Below are 22,322 nucleotides of genomic sequence, written 5' to 3'. Positions count from 1 at the left end.
TTGATGTCCACAGGCTTAAGCCAAGAGAGTCAGTCAAAAAATGTCCCCAAGTGAGACATATAGGGATGGCCAGGCCAAGTGAGATGGTCATTGTAGAATTATAACTAGCGACCTGGATGGGGAGAAGTGTGGTTCCTGTGCAGACATAGGTTTGACCTGGCCCGCTGGCCTGAGTCATTCTGTGAGAGGCTGTGGATGCTCCTAAAAGAAAAGGGATGGCTTCGTTTCTTGTTTTCCTGCCTTGGATTTTCCCAGAGGGCATCAGGTATTTCCCCCGGGGACTGAGGAAAGGGGCAGAATGTGGGGCTCTTTACTCCAGTCAAATCACATCACTGATGCCAAGCCCCTGCGCGGCTGAGTTCAACCTCCTCTGGAATACAAGGTGTATGTCACCCATTTAACAAATATTTATTGATCCCTGAGCATGTGCCAGGCTCCGTGCTTCATGAAAACCATATTTATTAAGAGCCTGGAAAGAAGCTTGCAAAAATCATTCTTTCGGGGTCTTGTCTACATGACACCTGATCGCCTCAATGCCAAGGGGAAGGAAGGTCAGAGAGATGATGGCTGAGCCAAGGACTGCCACGATTCCAGCCTTGAAACACGCACACAGGGGAAGGAGAAGTGAGAAAAGAGAAAACATCGACATGACTTAACCAAAGCCATGTGGTATGCCAGAGCTACATCAAGACACGCATCTTCTGTCTCAATTTTATTATAAAATGGGGACAGACGTCCCTACCTCACCTGCTGTTTGGCAGGACAAAATGATAAGATATGTAACGGTGTTTTTGCCACCAAACAAGAAAATAAAAGCGAAGCTTTTTGGAAATAAAATGAGAGGCTGTGAGAAGTAGAAACTCCTGTCTAGCTGAATACATGGGATTATCTACAGGAAATCCTACCCTCCATGACTGGGTTTGAGGGTCTATGATTTTGTAGCAGGACTGGGGTGAGGCAAGTGAACCAGGGCACAGCATTTAAGGTGGCATTCCTTCTCGGGGCCCTGTGAGTGCAGAGCTGCCACTTATGCAACCCTGAAAGTGAGTGCCTCCTTAAATTTTGCTAGGCACCTCATTCTCCTCACCCTGTGGCTGGTCCTGATTGGTGGGGAACAGCAACAAAAGCAGGAGAGTTAGGGGTTGGAAAGCTAGCCAGCGGGGCAACTGGAAGGAGTGATAAGGAGAGTGAGAGATCCCTGGAGAATCACACTTCCCTGGGGTAAGAACCAGATGCAAAGTTCCAAGGTTTATTTTACTAAGCATGGGATTTTTACCCAGGAAAAAGTTCTTTAGAGGAGGCAGACAGAGCTGTGGGAGGTGGGAGGTGAGTGAGGAAGGAAGGAGAAGGTCCCTGGGAGAATTGGGCTCAGAGCATGACGACTGTGACATTCCCAGGGTGCTTAGCAGATCACAGAATGAGAGTAATAAAATGTCAGGCCTAAGCATGTCAGCCTAAACCCCTTCCTGCAATCAGATAAAATCCAAATTGCACAGCTGGCCGGGGGAAGCCAGATGTTGACCTGAGGATGCAACTACTTCCAACCCTACAGGAAAAGCTGAGAGTACCAAGCAGGGCTCGTGCTGCCCAAAACCCAAAAGTCCCTGGGTGTCAGAGCCAGGGACAGGATGCTGGTCCCGCCCATAAGGCCAGAGAGTGCTAGCTTCACTCAGCCCCACGCTCCCCAGGAGCCTAGGTCACCAGAGCCTTCCCACCACCTTTCCCCAGGACAGCCCACGGGCAGCAGAAAGCTTTCTCTCCCAAATACACAACAGGAACATTGCCAAATGCTGGGTTTTTCTAAACGTGCACAAAGACTTAATTAATAAAACTCGGGAAAATTACCTGATCTGTCCCCGCCTCCCTCCTCTGAACTACCATGGCAGTCCAATTATGCCCCCGAGGCTGGGTGGCAACTTCTTATAATTGTTTCTGTGCCTCATCTATTCTTCCTGCTGGACTATAAACAATCAGAGGGCAGAGGCTATTCATCAACAAATGATGACTGCCGCTGCACACAGGCACTGAACAAGACAGACTCAAACTCTGCCCACATGCAGGCGGAGGCATACTTATCGGTGTCTCCCCCACGGTGCCTCCCCCACGGTGCCTCATGCATGCAGTGGGTGCTAAATCCATCATGATCAGAGGCTTTTTGAGCAAGAGGGCCCATAGAAATCAGAAAAACCTCCACACTGCAATGTAGTCCCTTGGCAGAGAGTGGCGACCATCCTGCTACCCTTCCCTGCTGGACTGGACCCCACAACGCTTCTCTGGGCAGCCACTGCCAGAATGGAGTGGGCACACAAGGTAAAACTTTCCCCTGCGCCTGACCTAATCCTGAACTGCCACTTCATAGAAGAAGAAACTGAGGACCATCTGGGAAAAAGAATTAGCCCAAGACCACACAGAAAGCTAGAAATAGAGCCAAGATAACCCCCAGGGTTTTCGGCCCCCACTTTAATGTGTTCTGCTCTATTCCACAGTGACCTTCATAACTGTGTATTAAGTAAATGCCCATGGAAATACAGGGCTGACCTTAAAATGACCTTGACTAGTTGACCAGGTGATTTCTACACAAAATAAGCACCAGTTCATTGGACTACCTCTCTGCCCAAGCACAGGAAACAGACGTTCTAGCTAGCCTCAGTCAGAGGGCAAGTTGCAGGGAAGGTGTCTTTGGAGGGCCCATTTCCCAAGCTTGGCCAGGCCACAAGTCACTGTAACCAGAAACAACTGAGAAATTGGATGGGTTGTTTTTACTGCAAAGGGATTCAGGAGGGATAATCTTCCTTGAGATTTCAGACCCATGGTAAGGCAGAGAACTGGGTTCCAGCCCTACTACTTCCAACCGCACAGACTCAGTGTTCCATCCTCACCTCTTATCCTTGTTCTCAACCTCTCTCTCTCCTCTCTCTTTCTTTCCTTCTGTCTTCAGCTTGCCTTTCCTCTCCTTTCCCACCCCTGAGCTCCTGACTTGTCTGCCCATGGTGAACTGCAGAGATGGAATCCGATGGGGGGACCCTCTCTGCTAACCCAGATGGTTCTTGGAGGTGTGGTGCCATGCAGGGTGTGATTGAAACTGTTTCTCCCCAGTATCATAGCTACCCCCAGCTCATTTGAAATTCAGATTGACAGCTCCATATTGATTTCCTATTTCCAACTGATGTCTCAACTGAAGAATGAGAATCTAAGCATTGATCTGGCCTTTCTTCCAACAAATCCCTGAAAAATGAGTTGGTCCACTGGGGAGAAATCTTGAGACTGGCTGGGGAAAAACCAAGACATGAACATGCTCAGATTCCCACAAAGGAGTTCTGACAAATTCAAATCCCAAGACCAGATGTGTAAAAAAGAAAGAATATTGTAAACTAATAAAATGATGCTTTAGGGCCAGTAGGACTCTTAGAGATTATTCTAACCCCCTCATTTTATAGCTTGAGAAACTGAAAGCAAAAGGGGGAGTGACTCACAGGAGGTCCTCGCTGGGCTGGTGTGGCTCTGGTTGGTTGAGCATCATTCCATGCACCAAAAGGTCACCAGTTCATTTCCAGATCAGAGAACATGCCTAGTTTCAAACTTGATTCCTAGTAGGAGGTGTGAAAGAGGCGGCTGATCCATGTCTCTCTCTCTCTCTCTCTCTCTCTCTCTCTCTCTCTCTCTCTCTCTCTCTCATCAATAAAAAAACATTTTTTAAAAAATCAGAGGTCCTTTAAGTACCTAAGTCTCCTGGGGTGACAAATCCCCTAACTGAATGGTGATAGTTTACCTCCAGCCAGTCAGCCACCATCATAAGCCTTCTCTGCAAGGGGCAGAACACTTGGTCCCAGAAGACCTCACTGTCTTTCTGGAAATTACTATAATCAAAACTGTCTAAACTAAGTCTGATTCACTACATTGCATTGCAGTAATCCCTGAAACAATTTGCATCACTTCCAAATACTTATACAGGGTCAGCAAATCCTAACAATCACATGTTTCATGGCTTGGCTCCATCCCCAGCTTCTCTGTCCAGTAGCTGAGTCTATCAGCAGATGTCTGCATTCAGCACAGGTAGTGGTTCCAACTGTGCAGCAAGGGCCCGTTAATGCCTGTTTACTCTGCACAGGTGCACAGAGAACAGATTTACTACAGGGGGGCTTGAACTAATTCTGTGCATAGTATCTAAAGATAGACAGAAAGGTACATTGGTTGTCAAGTGGAGGGGTGTGGCTATTTTGACATTAAAATGGAGCCTTTGTAATTCACAAAGAATTGGGGAAATTTCGGACAGGGCAGTAAGAGGTAGTCCTGTTGGCAATCAACAGCATTTACATTAAATTTTAAACTTCTGTTCTCCTTTTGTTTTCACTGTATTTACTACCATGGTTATTTCTATTATGGCAAGTAATACTGGTTGTTCATTTGTGAGTGGTGTAATATAAAGTCCCCTTTTTACAAGGGTAGTTTTAAAGGAAACAAGGCAATTTAGAAACCACTGTTACATGATACATGGGAGGTTATAGGCTAGAGAACCCCAAAGTTTCAAAGACTTCCGTCAATCACTTTGCAAAACAGAGGCTCATTTGGTAATTCACAGCAATTTCTCCTCCATTTTTAGATGTGATAAATCCAGAATTGTATACATAGGGTTGCTGGAAGTCAGACACATGTTTTGATTTTCTTGGATGTAATAGAATATAACAAGCTTCAAAAACAATTAGAAATAATAGTGGCTACTATGATTTATCCTCTTCACCATTTATAAAAGGCTTTCCCATACATGGTACTATTGGGTGAGTCAACACTTGAAAATTTGTGCTCTAATTCCTTCTCTCATTAAAGTGTTGTGTGACCTGAGGCCAGTTACCTAACCTCTCAGAGTCTCCGTCCCCTCCAGTTCAGCTCACCCCTCCAGTGAGTCTGTACCAGGTGACCAGGCTGCAAGTACCTTGCAGACACTCAAGCTCAGGTAACCAGAGGACTCTTCAGCACTGGGGAGGATTCAGATATTAAATGGCACATTTTGCTAATAGCAAATGGTGAGGAATAATTTGGGGTGAATTCATTTTCTCACTGGGCCACCTAATAAGATTCAGGCTTATGAAAGAGGCCTAAGGGCCACGAGATCGCCTGTGCTCTAGTAACTGCTGGGAGGGAGTACTATGTTCTCAAATCTTATTATCTGAGAGAGGGGCTGGACAGAGAACAGGAGCTTATGAAAGCTTCATAACTGCCACTCTTGGAGAGGTTCTAGAAGTGAATTATAGCCGCAGAAAAGTCGTAAATCACCAGCTGCCTGCTTGTGGTCCCCTTTGCTCACACCAGAGCTGCAGAGCAGCTGTGAGTCTGGTGCTGAATGTGGTACTTACTACCTGTGGGCCATGGAAGGTACCTGGCAGCACTTCCCAACCACGTGGAGTCCGTGGTGCAGCTGAAAGCAGTGGGACCCAAAGAAGTTCCCAGACTGGTTCTGAACTGCTTCAAACACACACACACACGCGCACACAATCACACACACAGCAAGTCAAGAGCAAGACAATATACTGAATGTCTGCTCTGTTCCAAGAACTAGGTGGTGTTGTTTTTTACCTGTGCTACCTCATCTACTCCTTGTGTAAAACTAAAATGACATATGAGGCAACTAAAGTTCAGAGATGTTAAGTAACTTCCCCAAGGTCACACAGCTAGTATGAGACATCATTGATTCCAAATCACCCATTATTTTCACTCTTTTTTGCACTATCCTATTTTACATCTCATAATTTCATTTGAGAAGCACACACATGCAATGTACACACCACATACATACATACACAAAGGCATCTTATACATTCATACCCTATAATTCATGTACATATACACACACAAAAATGCCCACACTAAATGTCACACTTAACAGCATACTTAACATGATCCCAGGTATTCACATTTTTGCATATACAAATCTATGTAACAGGATCCACTATCCATCCACAAACACCCCCATGAACACTCTAATCCCCACACATCCATCCTCACCCACACAGCTGTACACGTAACATGCATACACATCACACCTGAAAACTCATCCACTTCACACAAACTCACAAACATCCATAGTCACACACATGAAAACAGTAAAATGCATTTGTCCTGTCAATCAAACCTAGCTCTTCAGTCTATGAATAAGGGACCTCCAGATTATTACGCATGAGTGTCTACATCATCCTGGAATGCCTTCTAAATCTTCAAAGGAATCCCAGGAATTGCTTTCAGTAGTTTTTGATTAATGGGTATAATAGTCTGATCATTTTTAAATTGTTGATCCACATATGCATATTTATGAATATACTATTCGCCAGGATATTTGATTAAAGTAGCAAATTATTCAGTCACTCATTTACTGTGCAATTACTGAGCACCAATTATGTTTTTGAAACACCATCATGGACACAGTAGGAGATTAAAAGAATAAACAAACAATAAATAAAAGCACCATGACTCCTGGTCTTAAGACACAAACACAAGTAACCATACCGCGAGGTAGCATGGCCAGGACCTGCTGAGTGAGGGGTGTGCGAGGAGAGGGAGCCAAGGAGATAAGATGGCTGGGACGCTTCCAGTCCTAGAGGATGAGGAGATGTCGGGGCATCCGGGGACGCTGCGGTCTGGAGAAGCAAGTTTAGGAAGAAAGCTGTGGCATGCAGGGTGGGAGAGGAACCGGAGGCACAGACAGGACGTCTAGATGGACATGCCCTGCAGATGTCTGTAAATGAGGAAAGGAGCTCCAGCGAGAAGCTGGCATTGAGACCTTGATTTGAGAGTCCTCTGTAAGAGGTGATCACTTTAATAGGACTGATGAGATCAGAAAAGGAGCCAGGGCATGAACAAGAGGGGTGGAAAGCAAATCTTCAGGGAGCCAGTGTCCTAGCTGGCAAACACAGGCGCACATCTCTGTACCTGCACTCCCTCTAAGGTGCCAGCCCCTCGGCAGACACGACAGGGTGCCTAGCTCAGGGGTCTCCTGGTGGCATTTCAGGACTAGAAAAGCTCATTTGCACAAATGGTTGTCCTCCAACCCTGAGGCTGCCAATTTTGACTCCTCTAGAAATCTGCGCGCTTTTGACTGAGAGCAGCAGGTGGGGGGCCACCGTCCTTAGACCTCAGTAACTCTTGCTATGGTGTGAATAAGAGCCTGAAAGCACTTCGTTGAGTGGGAATGGGGGGCCGGTCCCTCCCACCAGCTGTGCCTCCATTTTCCCAACTGAGGTTTTCTAAAGTGTGTGTTTCATGAGATACTAGTCCCGTACGTATAGCATCTAAGCTTGTTAAAGGCTCTGAGAAGACCTTGGGTAAAGATGCCTGTTTAAATTTGTGTTCCTGAATGCACTTGACTTAGGCAACTTTTCTTTTTTTCAACTAGTGACCAATTCTGAAGAGAAACTTTGGGGAAATCTGGGACTACTTGATCTCTAAGATTCTTTCGCTGTTCCATGGACCCATGGGGCGGGGCTCAGGCACCCAAAACACAGGGCTGGGCCTAGCGGGAGGTTAGCCCTTCAATCTCCTCTCCCCTCTCCCGGGGAGACCTGCAGCCAAGTGTGATTGCTCTGATCTCCAGGCTGCAGCCTTAGAAAAGGCAGCAGCGTCTCAGCAGCAGTCAGACACTCGGCTGCCTGCCAGGATCACACGCCGGCTGATATTTGGGCTGGATAAACAAGTTAGCCTGGGCCTTCCCTCATTAAGGACCCGTATTACCTATTTCTCGGGTCTACGAGGGCTGGGCCAGGCTGGGATCTGACCACGCATGAGAAAGGGCCATCGTTAACCCTCTGCTCTCCTCTCTCCTTTCTTAGCCTTGCTGCTTCTAAGGAGGCTGATGCCGCCCGCTCAGCGCCCAAGCCCATGTCTCCCTCGGACTTCCTGGATAAGCTCATGGGGAGAACCTCTGGATATGATGCCAGGATCAGGCCCAATTTTAAAGGTAGAGAAAACTTTCCTTCCAAATCCCCAGGCATCTGTTTTCCTAGATTAAAAGTAAGCAGCATGGGATTGCATGGTACGTACATGTCAGGAGTCCAGGACTCCCCTCTGCCCTAGGCAGATGCTATTAATCCGTTTGGACTGCTCCCCCACCACACCCACCCAAACCACACTCAAACTTAACAGCCCCCTGGCTGCCAGGAATCTGTGTGTGAGTTGAAACCTACTTGCTACCTCTGGTATAACAGACAGATAGATAAACTTGGCATGTGAAGAAACGGGGTCAGGTTTGGTTCAGGCACAAACTCACTCTCTGAACTCTGATAACCCTCTTCCTCTCTCTGGGCCTCAGTTTCCTCATCTCTGCAGTGATGAAGCTGGCTATCTGTGGGAGCTCTGGGGCTCCCACCATGTGCCCCCAAAGGGAGGAGCAGAGAGCATAGTGACCAAGACCACGCTGCTTCTCCCCGAGCGGTCCACTTCTATTTGTTTTAGATAAGAGACATCCAACTGAAATTCACCTCCTGAAAAGGTCCCAGGGATTAACAAATAATTTTTGAAACTTTCTAGTCTAAACCAGAGTCACAATTTCAAATGCCTATAGGACTTAGGTAGGAAACTTCAGTGAGTGAGGGGAGCTAGGAGGAAGGCAATAGGGAGTGGTAGAGACTATGGAGAAATAGAGGTGCAGGCCCTCTAAAGGGGACAGCCTCTTCTTAGCCCCGCCCACAGTTACCCAACTGGAATGTAGGCCCCGTGTTGCCAGGTCACCCAGTATTCCGAGAAGAGCCAGAAATGAAGATTTATGCAAAGTTTCCTGATTCCCAAAATATGTGCATTCAAACAGAACATGTTTGTTGTGAGCCAAATATGCCTTATGGGTAGCCAGTTTACAAACCCTCCCCAAGGTGACCTGAGGGGTTTCTTTTAGCTCTCACAGTCCTGGGAGATCTCAAAGAGAGGGAGTCGGTTCCCGTGGGTGCCTTAGGAGGCTGTCCCCACCTCACACTGCTGAGCAGAACCCCGCAGGTGCAGTCCTAGGACCTCCCAGGAGCCTGTGCTCATGAACCTTCCTCCCAGCACCCCTGCAAGCACCCGCTGTCAGCCTCCTCTTCAATCTTGATTCCAGATGCCCTTCCTCACTACTCCTTTTAGCTCAAGTCCAAAACCAAACAAGGGAGATGACAGCTGGTACAGCTTCCTAGTATTTGCTCACTTTACCCCCATTCTCAGTGCTCTGCAGGTAGAAAACTGTCTGAGAGACGCACTGAGGTTTGTTGGGGCCCACCTCCACCCTGCTTATCTCGAGGCTCCTTCGCTCCCCCAGCACTTTATTCCCAAGGCCACATCTTCCAGCACTGTTAGCATAACCTTGGTCCCCTCAAGGACAGGTAAGTCAGGACCAAAGCTGCTGTCATACATAGCACTGGGCCCAAGCCCTTCACCAGGGTCTCAATCTCCAACACCCAGAGGAACCAGACAGATATGGCACATGAGTGAGGCAGGAGGAACATGAGAAAAGAAAACTAGAGAACACAGGGCTAGTCTAAGGGCACCTACTTCTCAGCTCTGGCAGTAACTGCCTGGTAGAAACACAGGCCCTGGGATGCTGGCCCTCCAAGACTTGAGTCTGGGGTTTTGTGAAATCTTTGAGGTTGGCAGCTAAGTCACAAATTTTAGAAACGCCGTTGTGTAAATCAAACACATTGGAGAATTGACCATCAGGTTGTGTCCAGTTTTCAGGAATTCCAGTCCACTACGCCCCCTAGTGGACACTCTCAGAACTCCATACTGAGTGCCGCGGACTTGCTCTCCTGAGAAAAGAGGGACTCCTTTGTTGAATGTGTATGCATCTCGGGTTCAGGTGTTAGGTATCCTTTGTGCATACCACTGCACCTGGCACATAAAAGGCCCTCAATGAACCTTTTGTGAATGAATGAATGAATGAATGAATGAATGAATGAATGAATGAGCGAATGAACCAACAAATGTGCTAAGGTTTAGAGCAGTTAAATGACTCCTGAGCCATGCTGTTGAGGCTGTAGGGACTTTAACCCAGCTAGCTACTCTGACTCAGTTCTTTAACTAATGCTGGTCATTTATTCTTTTATTTACTGGCTTACTTACTTAGCAGTGAACATCTTTAAGAAATAAAATTTCACCCAGACTATAAAACCATTGAATCAGGGCCCAGTCTCTCCCCACTCTGAAAGCCTTCCTCTGACACTTGGACCCAAAAATCTACAGATCTAGATCATCTTAGTCTCCCGACCCTGTGTCATCTCTAGCTCCTTCAATCCCCTCCAAGTAGGGCTCTGAGCAAGGTGCAGCTTCCCGGAAGCCAGCCTGGAGCTGGAAACAAGGTTTCTCTCTCTCCCTGGTGTTGAGGACTGAAACACTGGCATGAGGAGGGGACCTCCAGCCCCTGATGCCTATGGTCCCTTCACACCTCTACCCAGACACCAATAAGATTCCCCCAAAGCCCCACACAAACTACAGAGCTCCTGAGAAGGCCTCTGCGACCCCAACACAATAGGAAGAGGCCTGCATTGTTCTAGAACGTCCACTACTTACCTGATGCGTGCGACCCAGAGTGAATCACTTACCAGGCCTCTGTTTCCACATCTGCGAAATGATCCAGCAGCCAAGGCCCCTCCGGTTCTGATAGTCTGCATCTCCTCCAAGACTCTGTGTCGGACAATGGTTCCTAGGATCAGGGGCACAGCCTGATGCAAACACGTACACAAAAGCAAAATTAAACTTTAATATTTAATGAAATATATACATTATCCTGCTGCCAAAGGCAGCCAGATTGTAATTTTCTTGAGGATAATTTCCTTTCAGATGTATGTCAATGACTCTCACCTCCCCATGGGGTCTTCTGGGCAGGCGCCCTCTCACACACATAAATCAGGACCTACTTTATAGGGGAATCACAGCACCAGACACTGCAGGGGCTGGGTGGGAAGTCTGTGCACGTGATTCAAGGCACAGGCAGTAATTCTTTGGGGCATCTTAATGGTATGAGGCTAAATGAAAGAAAAACCTGGGTCTGAGTCTAAATGAGAAAAAAAAAAATCTAATGGGCCTTCGTTTAGGTGGAAGTGACAAGGAGGCAGATGTCCACTCAGCATAAGAGACATTTTTTAGCAGACAGAGCTATCACCATGGAAGGGACCACTCAAGACAAAATGAGTTCCCACTACTGGGGGTGTTCAAGCACTGAGCTTTGAGAGGGTAGCTGGTATAGCAGGTTCTTACACCTGGCTGTACATGAGAGTTACCCAGGGAGCTCATTACAATATAGATTCTGGGCTAATCTCCGGAGATTTGGCTTCACTGGGTCTGGGGTTGGGCTGAGGAATCTGCAGTTTAACTAGTTCTCCTGGTGATGCTACCTCCAACAGCCCTGCCTGCACATCAGTTCGGATGACCTTTAAGAAACCTCCCAGCCCTGAAGTCTTATAACCTTGTTAGTTGAATGACTAGCTTCCATAAGGGAATTCCAAACCACTGGAGCACAGAGTGATTACCCAGATAAGGGGCTACTCTCCCAGATTAATGGGGAAACTGCAACCCAGAACAAGGAAGGGGTGGGCCTGAGGTGAAACAGCCAATGAGCACTGAGCTGTGTCCAAAACCCAGGGATCCTCACTCCCCTAGAGGGAAAACCTGGATTCTCACCACCAGACTGAGTCCCACCCTCTACACCAAGACTTCTGAAAAGAAGGAAATCTTGGCTGAGCTTGAGTGAAATGCTTGGGCTACTTTTTCAAGGGGGACAGAGAGGACATAGTAACAGGACACTAGGATATCTGCTTCCTCCGTCTTTCCACAATCAGAAAGTTGGGTTCAAGTCTTGTCTCTACCACTTGCTGGCTAACTCAGCCCAAGTGAGTTGCTAAGACTCTCTGTGCTCCACCTGAACAGCAGGGACAGTAAGTTTGTCTTGCCTGCCACAGGCCCTCATGGGGATCAACAAGAAAGTGGACCTGAAAATTTCACAAATTGCACATTGCAATCTTCATGTGCAGGATTATGACCTATAATCTAAGTCTTACCCACCTTCAAGGTCAGTTCAAGGTCATCACCTTCATGAGTTCCACTCTAATACCTCAGTCTCCAGAACTTCTCTTGTATCCGGGATCCTACTGCTTATGCCACTCTTAGCCACAGTCTCACATTTCTTTCTGGTTATTTAGGCTGGCCCTTTTGTCAGCTCATGTGGATGCCCAGTGCTTAAAACCCTGGATTCTGCCACTATATGACCTTGAACATGCCACTTCCTTTCTCTCAACCTCATTTTTACAAGTACAGCCTTGAAGACCATTCGCTTTGGAATTAGACAAATCTGAATTCAAACTCTGACTTGTCCATTTACTAACTGTATGGCTCAGGGCAAACAACCTCTCTGAGCCTCTGTTTCCTCATCTGAAAAATGGAGGTAATGACCATGCCTCCTCATGGAGTCACTGAGAGGATAGAAGGAGATCCATGTGAGTAAAACTCAGCCCAGCAGCAAACCCTGTAATGCTCAATAAATGCTAAGTGCTATAATTAATAGCATAAAATGAAGATATTTAGCTTCAACTGGACAGAAGTCCCTCTAGCAATATGATTCCAAAGAGCAAATATTCCTCCACTTCTCTCCGATCTTTTGCAGCAGGATTCAAAAACCCTGCCTAGAAAGCATTTAACAAAGACTTAGGGACTTCCCTTGAGGTTCCCTCTGGATTCCTCAGCTGGTAATTCCCATCAACACCCTTTCAGGCAATCATTCGTGGTTCGTAAGTTCAAGGCAAGGAACTCACTGTTCTTTGTGATTCCCAAGATGGCCTCCAAATGTTGTAGCCGTAAATACATTTCAGCCACAAATTAGAAGGCAGCCGGTGGGGTTTGGGGAAGGGATTTCAACCATATGGCAGGAAGATGAATCATCCTGTGTTAATGAAAGTACATCCCAGCTCAGACACTGGTGCTCTGTACCTGGTGCTCACTCGGGGACCAGGGAATCTGGCAGAGCGGTGTGTCTGGGAGTCCCAGATGCTCGGGGGTGGGGTGGAGAACAAGCAAGGGGCTCCTCACCAAAGGGGTGTCCATCCCTGAGGTCAGTGTTTCAGGCACGGGTCCTGTCCTGTGGGTTTCTTCATGGCTATGGAGCTAAAGCAGGTATCTCTCTTGATTGGCAGGTCCCCCGGTGAATGTGAGCTGCAACATTTTCATCAACAGCTTTGGTTCCATTGCTGAGACAACTATGGTGAGTGAATCAAAACACAAGCTGCTATTTCCTGTGGGGCATCTCTCTCTCCCTGAAATAGTTCCCCTCTGCATTGGGCTTCCCAAGGAGGTGGGGGATCTGGTGTGCTTGCAGGTTTCCGGTGGTATAGCAACAGAACATTTTTACTGCCCTATTCCATGTTTTAGGTGAGCACATATATCTGAAAATGGCCAAAGAGCCAGCAGGGCCTGCACATGCCAAACACCCAGGATTACAAAAACAACATCATATCAATGGGCTAAAGTTTTAGATGAAAAGAAAACGTAAAGACCTACTTGTAAAGTTCAAGTACAACTGCGGAATAGCAGAAGACTGGGTACAGAAGCTGAAATGGATATGTTGGGTTGATTCTACTCTACTCTCTACTTTTGTATGTACTTAAAAAGTCCCATAGCCCCAACCAGTTTTGCTCAGTGGATAGAGCTTCGACCTGTGGACTGAAGGGTCCCAGGTTCGATTCCGGTCAAGGGCATGTACCTTGGTTGCGGGCACATCCCCAGTAGGGGGTGTGCAGGAGGCAGCTGATCGATGTTTCTCTCGCATCGATGTTTCTAACTCTCTATCCCTCTCCCTTCCTCTCTGTAAACAATCAATAAAATATATATTTTTTTAAAGTCCCATAGTAGAAAGTTTAAAATAAATTACACCAGAAAAAAAAAAGAGGCTAGAAGGAAAAATACTAAAATGTTAAAAGCAATTATCCCTGTATCATAGACTGATGGATAATTTTATTTTCTTCTTTAAGCATTTCTATATTTTTTAAATTTCTACAAGGAGTAAATATTACATTAGTAATTATAAATAGACACAATGAAACTTTAAATGTTTTTCTCACTCCTTGAAAACAAAAATAATCTATTATGCTTGTTTTGAAGGGAGTGATTTCACTTGTGAGAAAATAACAAAGGCCATCTATAGTCATCTTTTTATGCCCTGGCTGGTGGCTTAATTGGTTGGAGTGTTGTCTCACACCAATGTTTCTCTCTCTCTCTTCTTTCTTCTCTTTCTAAAATCAATAAATAGCCCTAGCCAGTTTGACTCAGTGTATAGAGCATCAGCCCAAGGACAGAAGGGTGTCAGGTTTGATTCTGGTCAAGGGCGTGTACCTGGGTTGCAGGCTCAATCCCAGCCCTGGTCGGGGTGGGTGCAGGAGGCAACCAATTGATGTGTCTCTCTCATGTCACTGTTTCTCTCTCTCTCTCTGCCTCTTCCCCTCCTTTCCACTCTCTATAAAAATGAATGGAAAAATAAAATCAATAAACACATCTTCAGGTGAGGACTAAAATAAAGTCATCTCTTTGTGAGCAGAGTAAGAAAAGCCAGTCACAAAGTACTATAGACGGTACTTCCATAAAGTCCTCTAAGCACCCACTTCTGGACATCCACCTGTGCCAGGCTAGTTCAGGCTTCCAATGAGTCTTGTTCACATTACTGCAAAGGGTTGTCAACGTTCATAAGGGAGATAACTAGCAAGGCCCCCAGAGAGGAGATCAACGATCTTAGGCAGGAAATGCAGGAATGGCAATGATGTGCTTGCAGGACTGGCAATGATGTGCTTCCTTGGGAGAGGTCCCCAGATGACACAGCTTTCCCCTTACTTATTAAAGTTAATCCAAAGTAGGAAGGAGTTGCCATTCTCCAGCTTGCACATCCACAGTACTGTGATTTTCCCCGCACTCGGTTCTTAATGGCCTATATGTGTTTAATTTGCTTTGCAGATGATTTAGGGGAAGGAAAACAATCTAAAAATCTCAGAACTAGCGAAAAACTTAAGAAACCATCTAGGTCAGTTCTTTGTTTTACAGAAAGGAAATCTGATGACTAGTGGTGACATCACTTGAGCAAGGTCACGAGGTCACAGAGCATGGAATGGGTGCTCTCTGCAGCAGCCAAGGGTGACTCTCCCTTCAGCTCTTTCTCCCTCAGCTCCCACCAACCAAACCATGTGGGCCACTTTCCCATCCGAGCCTCTTTCCTTGTCACTCAGAATACAACAGCAACAACCACACATTAAACGCCACTGTGCTAGGCAGTGTGCGGAGTACTTCTGCATATACCCTCTCCTTTAGACTCACAACAGCCCCCCTGAGGCAGGAAATGTTATTCCCATTTTACAGATAAGGAAACTAAAGATCAGAAAGGTTTGGTCATAGGGACTTAGAGCTGAAAAAACCTTTTTTAAAAAATCCTCACCTGAGGATATTTTTCCATTGATTTTTAAAGAGAGTGAAAGGGAGGAGGAGAGACAGAGAGAGAGAAACATCGATGTAAGAGAGACACATCGATTGGTTGCCTCCTTCATGCTCCCCTACCAGGACCAGGGATCAAGCCTGCAACCAAGGTATGGGCCCTTGACCGGTATCTAACCCAGGACCTTTCAGTCCGTGGGCCCGATGCTCTATCCACTGAGCCAAACAGGCCAAGGCTGAAAGGAAACTTATTGAACAGACATGTTTAGGCCCCAGTTCCAGGCCAGGGCTCTGCCTCTCCAATCACGTGAAGAGCAGTTGCGCACCCTGGGTCCCTGGTAATGTGGACGTATCCTGTGCCAGGAACTCCCCAGGTCGTGTCTGCTCTGCAGGAGCAGCGGGAATGCCAGCAGCTCTATGAACAGCTGGAGTCCCCGAGCTTGACTGTCTGCTTCCCAGGGCCTGGCCTTATTCGCCAGACCTGAGAGCAGAGACAGGCAGCCAGCAAAGCAGCAATGGCCTCGATCCATTCCAGGCCAGCGGAGGGCTGAGGCTGCCTGTCCTTCACCTGACCTTTCCAGGGACTCTCTTTAAGTCTGAGCAGCAAGACAAAGGTAGAAGCTGGAACAGAAGTGAATGAGGGAGAGGTGGGAAGGGGCTCCTGATCGAGAGTCTCCCTCCGCAGTCTCCAAGAGCAAGATCGGGAGCTAGAATCTTCCGGGAACCACCAGCCTGTCTGAACACACGTACTATGAGTGTGCAGTACAGCCTCTATGTTTCTGAGTAGCATACATGCACATGAGTGTATTGTGGGGTTGTTTGTACAAATGTGCACATAGGCATGTGCATATGTATATGCTAGTTTGAATGTATTTGCACGTGTAACCTCAAAGGGAAATGTGTATGGCCATGCATAGGAATAAGTATGTGCGTTTCTGGTTATAAATGTACATGTGAATATGTATAAGTATGAATGTGAATTTATATGTGTATGTATATATGTAAAAATATGAGAAAGTATTTAAGAGTGAGTGTACATGAATGGTACTATTTTCATTTATGTAATTGTGTGTAGATATTTGTAAATATATAAGCACATAGTGAAGTATGCATCAGCATGAAGCAGCATATTATATGTGTATCTATGGATGTGCATGTGAATATATGTACAAATACATGTGAATAAGTGAAAGAGAATTTACATGTGAATAGGTATGTGAGTATGAGTCTGTCTATACATGTGCGCAGGTATGCATGGGAGTGTGCACATATGGGGACACGTATATCGCTCAATTCATGTGGAACTATATGTAAACAAATGAGAGAGCGTGTGTGTGTGTTTGTCTGTGTGTGTGTGTGTGTGTGTGTGTGTGTATTGGCGTCCTCTGGGCATGAATCCCAGTATTTCCATTATCAGGTCATAAGCTGCAGCCTCTCTTACCAAGGGTCGGACTAGCTTGGCTCAGAGCCAGGCACACTGGCCAGGACCCTGGGGATTAGTGGCCGCCTATCCACAGTATGCTTATGGACAGCAAAACTCTGGCACTTGGTTGTTGTTATTACAACAAACTTTGTAATAAGTCCAAAAAAAAAAAGAGAGAGAAGTAGGAATGCAGACAAACAATCTAGTGTGCACCCGACTAGGTCGTCTTCTTGACTGTGCATACATTGTGGAGACACACACATCTCTGTAGAAATAGGATGGTGCAGTACAATTTGTGTTTTTAACTTCCATCATGGCCTGAAATCTGTCCACATACTACATGTCAGTCTACCTCATTCCTAACTTTCCACACACTACCAAATTTGGAAACATAATAGGTAATTACTAGTATTATTATATTCAATATATGACAAAATGACTTTAATCTATGTTTCCAGACTTTATGGCCTACCTGTAAAATTCCATGGTCTGACATCATTTCATGGTATTTAACCACCCTTCTCCTGATGGACCTTTAGGCTTATGTAGCTTTTCGCTATTACAAATGAATTTTCTTGTGCATAGCTCTTTGCCCATTTCCTTAGGATATATTCCAGAAGTGGAATTACTTTATCAAAAAAGCATGCACTTCGTTTTATTATTTTGACAGATATTATTACCCAACTAACTTCCAAATAAGTTTTAATAATTTACTGTCCTCCCAACAGTGTTCATTTCTCTTCACCCTTGCTAACCCAAGATATTACCATTTATATTTCATTTTACCAGGTAAGTTTTTTTTAATGGTACTTCACAGTCATTTTTAATTTTCACTTCAGATTCTTAGTGCATTTGATCATCTTTGCATATGTTTATTGGGCAGTTTGAATAATATCATAGGTTATTTTTTAACATGTATGTCCCTAATCCATTTGGTTTAGCTTAGTTTTCTGTAAAGTATTTGGTGGTGGTTTACTTTTCTCTGATTAGATAGTAATATTTCCAACATCATTCTTAAGTAGCCATTATTCCTCCACTGATTTCAAATGCTATCTTTTTCATAAAGTAAATCCCCATATAAAAAATAAACAAATAAATCCCCACAGATACCTAGTCTGTTTCTAGTCTCTGTTTATTGCCCACAGCTCTGTTTGTCTGTTTCTGCACCAATGCCACACTACTTTCATTACTGGGCTTCACATTATATTTCTATGCCTGGTAGAGATAGTCTTCTGTTGTTATTTTTTAAGGTTTTCTTGACTTTTTCAGCTCCTTTTCTTTCCCACATGAACTTTAGAATCAGCCTGTCAAAGCCTATAAAAATTGCCTCCAATTTTTGAGATCAAGTTTATAGATTAATTTGGGAAGAAGTGGCATCTTAAGTATATTTTATAAACATGGTGCGTCTCTCCATTTATGTAGGTATTCCCTTATTCTTTTCAGTAAAGCTGAAGAGTTGTTGTTTTTTAAATATATACTTCTCACACATTGCTTGTTAGGTTTATTCCTGGAGAGTCTGTGGGGTTGGTTGCTATTGTGGATGAGATCCTTTCTTATGGTTGATTTTTCCATGACACCCTCAGTCTTTCTACACAGTTAATGCTAGGTCACTTCTTATACTCGTGGGTTGGGGGAATCCAAGAAAAATTATATTAAATGTCATCCAGGTTGATACGGTTCAATACTCCTCAAAGCCTTGGTAAACTGGAGACTAAGAGAAGGCCATGGAGAGAGCTCTCAGAAATGCCACTAGAGTCTGTCACAGGCAGAAAGCGAAATCATAGGCGCCTGGTAGCATCTGCAGGGTGACTCTCTCCCAACAGCACCAAGGGAGGCATCACCAGCTTGCGTTTAGGACAGCCCAGGGGGCTCTCTATCAGATCAGATTCAGCAAGGCTGACTCGTGACACTCAAGCCCATAGAAGACTGAAGCGGGTGAGACTGCCAGGTCATTTTCATTTACGACAGATCTTTCCATTCTAATTAGACTGAGGAATGCTCTCGTCCTCCATGAACGCGCACCCTGGCCACTCTCTGAATATTAGGGGAGCCAATCAAAAGTTGTTCTGATGTACCTGGAACTGGAGAAAAAGACAGTCTTGAAGGAACTCTCAGCAGACCTTTTTAGAGAGAGGTCTAAGACACCTTCCTCGCCTCGCCACACATATCCCTTCCTTCTGGTGACAGCATTCCAGTGTCCTATTCCCCAGGTGCTGCTGCAAGGTTCCTGCTCCTCTGCCTGCCCTTTCTTATCTATCTATATAAAAGCCTAAGTGACCATTGCAACTGAACAGACAACTGAACAGGCTGTGTGGGGCAACCAGGCCTACAGGGGGGTTAGTGAGGGGCGACCAAACAACCAGGTCGTGGGGCGACCAGGTCGGTAGGGGGTGCAGTTGGGGGCAACCAGGCTGGTGGGGAGGGGCTGTTGGGGGTGATCAGGCCAGCAGGCAGAAGCAGTTAGGGGTGGTCAGGCAGGCAAATAGGTGAGCTGTTAGGAGCCAGCAGTCCAGGATTGTGAGAAGACTGTCCGACTGCCGGTTTAGGCCCTATCCCCGGGATCGGGCCTAAGCCGGCAGTTGGACATCCCCAGAGGGGTCCCAGATTGGAGAGGGTGCAGGCTGGTCTGAGGGGACCCCCCCCCCACGAATTTCGTGCACTGGGCCTCTAGTACTACTTATAAATGTCTCCCACATGTTTGTAAAATAGTTCTCTAAACAAGACATGATCAAATCAATTCAGGTTCCACTTACTAAATCACAACACATGCCAGTCCTCAATCATGGCGACTACACAGAGGTCCCTGTGATTGATGCTGAGCCTCACCCAACTCCTCTCCTGCACACTCATCTCTGCTGTTAGCTTAACTCTCAGAGAGCAACCTTGCTTTCCATATTTCTACATTTGTTAGCGTCTCACTATGGTGCCTGGACTGCCAACACTGTCCTTTTTCCAGGTTAGCATCCGCCCTTCAATTTGCAACCTTTGGCAACCAGTTATGAATCCATCTCACTGCTTAACAGGCCAGTGCAAAGTTCCCCACCTGACACTATCAGGATATGTATGAGCCAACATATCTCACGAGTTCAGTGGGACACAATGCACTATGTCTGTCTTCTACCCACTCCTGGATTCATACCTCTGCTCTAGCACCTACCAGCTATGGAACTTTGAGCAAGATGCTTAACCTCTGTCTAACCTCTCTGAATTTCAGTTTCCTGCCCTGTAAAATGAGTGTAATAATACCCAGTGTGTTGGGTTGATGAAAGGTTTAGAGACAGAATGTATATCAAGTTCTGGCAAGTGTTAGACACCCAATAAAAGTAGCTACTATTAGCATGTTCGCGTAATTATTAAACTCACGCTGGGCTTTAGTGATCCCCTAGAGACAAACAAAGATGCTCAGCTCCACTGGTCCAAACCATCTACAGTTCTTTACAACAAATGTAGCTCTGATTGTGTGAGATCCAAATGAGAATGCACAGGCAGGGTGGTGACTTAGGAGAGTTCAGGGCACAGAGCAGGCATCCGGAGCCAAGGAGGCAATGAGTCAGGATCTGGGGAGTTGCCAGTACTGGACTCCAGTGTAGAGCAGACAATGGGTCAAATTGGAGGGCCAGCGCAGGAATGAGTAGGAGTGCCAGTGAACTGCTGGACCTGGGACAGAGGCTTTTTGTCCTTGCTGCTGATTGTGGGTCTCTACAAATCCACAGGTACACAACAGCAGCCAGAGGGAGTATCCAATGGTATTGGGCATCATCAAATTGTTGCTCAGTGCAAGTCTGGGAGATCCTGGGTAGTGTAGTCTCATGGTTAAGTACTTGGGCTCTGACATTAACATCTTGAGTTCAAATCTCAGAGTTGACACTTACAGCTGTGTGATGTTAGAAATAGTTCTTTAGTCTCTGAGTACCTTGATTTACCTCCTCACACATCACCGGCCTCCTTTCCAGCTGAAACCAGGTACTGGTCACATCTCAGAACAATACCAGATCTAGAGAAGCCAACTTCAGGGGGATGGAATAGACTGATAGGGTCCTTTCAAATGCCACCTTCTCTCCCAAAGCTCTTCCAGATTCACCCAGCCTGGCTGGAAATAATCTCCATGTCTTGAGAGTAATACCTAATAGCCAGTTGTTAGGTATTGCTCTCAATGACCCTTATTACTTTCAGTTTTGCATGGTAGATGTTTGTGTCCATATCGTGCCTGGCCTGCTAGATACTTCAAGCTCTGTGAGGGTAGAAATCAAGACCATGTGCCTCCACCCTCACTGGTCTCCCTCAGGGCATAATGTCTATAGAGTTGAATTGAGTTTAGAGAAGAGACGACCCTTTGAGGGCTGAAGTGCTTGCTGAGACTTAGGCAGGTATAAGAATCTTGTTGTTTGCCTACCTGTTGGATGATAGCTCTTGGTCCTGATGGCAATGGCTTCTCCAACCCCTTCCCACCAACGCACTCATCAGGTTCTTAGCTCTTTCCTACTAAAATACCTCGTGCATACTACTTCACAACAATGGTGAGTTTAGAGGAGTTTTCTGGGGAGGGTTGGAATCTGAAATTAGATACAACAGGGTATGGGGGTCACAATCCAACCAAAATTAGACACAATGGAGAGAGGGTACACAGAAAGCCCTGAAGAAATATTTGTTGAATGTCAAAATGAACTAGTTAATGCTCCACCTTGGTCTTACAAGCATGGCAATTGCCCAGTTTCCAGAAATCAGACCATCAGGGAATCTCAGAGGCAAGAAAGGTTAGCCAGTGCTAAAGACTGTTGAGCTAGAACTCTGGAAATCCCTTCCGCCTCAGACTTAGATGAGAGTGTGAGACCTAGAAACCATTACTGGGGGTGGAGCTCGAGGTTCTCAGGTGGAGGATTCAAATGTTGCTCCTCGGCCCATGGACCTGAACATGGACCGCCCCGCGCCCCGTCATGTCGAACACCAACCCATGTAAGCACAGGGCTAAGTGAGCAAAACAGCATTTAGCTTTCAGGCTATTGCACCAATTACATTGATCTCTCCCAAACTGCATTTCCCACTGCTGTGTACCAATGAGGCAGGAGAAGTCAATGGCAGCACTTGCTTGAGCAGCAGCTGCTGAGGGGAAGTGTGGCTGCCTGAGGACACCAAGATACCTTCTCCAGGTCTCAGCTTGTGCCTTTCTTTCGTCATTTCATAATGAGACCCTACAGGCCTGTTTTTCTTCTTTTAGGTGGTATATATTTGTATTTTTACAATCAGCACGCATTACTTCTGTAATAAGAAAGAGTAAAATATTTTTTAAATATCAGTAATAACAAAATAGAGACTATTCCTGTCCATGAAAGAGTGTTATAGATATGTTTTGCATACATATACTTAGATTAATGGAAATGCATGATGCATTCATAAAGTCTAGCAGCAAGCATCTGGCCTAGAATCCAGCCACTTATTTCCTTCGTGAATTCACGAAAATCACTTAATTATTCTGAGCCTGAATGCCTTC

At 45.8% G+C, this 22,322-nt stretch overlaps 1 protein-coding gene across 2 annotated transcripts in view; it reads left to right on the top strand.

Annotated features, from left to right (window-relative positions):
- The window catches only part of GLRA1 (glycine receptor alpha 1), a 63,658-nt gene that overhangs the window by 24,273 nt on the left and 17,063 nt on the right, over nt 1-22,322 (top strand). For both annotated transcript variants that reach the window (XM_059698976.1, XM_059698975.1), the window contains exons 2-3: nt 7,818-7,945; nt 13,134-13,201. In XM_059698976.1, the coding sequence (XP_059554959.1) occupies nt 7,818-7,945; nt 13,134-13,201 (196 nt within the window). The remainder of the gene's footprint in view (nt 1-7,817; nt 7,946-13,133; nt 13,202-22,322) is intronic.

The sequence above is a fragment of the Myotis daubentonii genome, chromosome 5 (assembly GCF_963259705.1).
Source record: "Myotis daubentonii chromosome 5, mMyoDau2.1, whole genome shotgun sequence".
In the NCBI taxonomy this organism is placed as follows: Eukaryota; Metazoa; Chordata; class Mammalia; order Chiroptera; family Vespertilionidae; genus Myotis; species Myotis daubentonii.
Note: the sequence above shows the minus strand (reverse complement) of the source record. Positions and strands in the feature narration are given on the sequence as shown.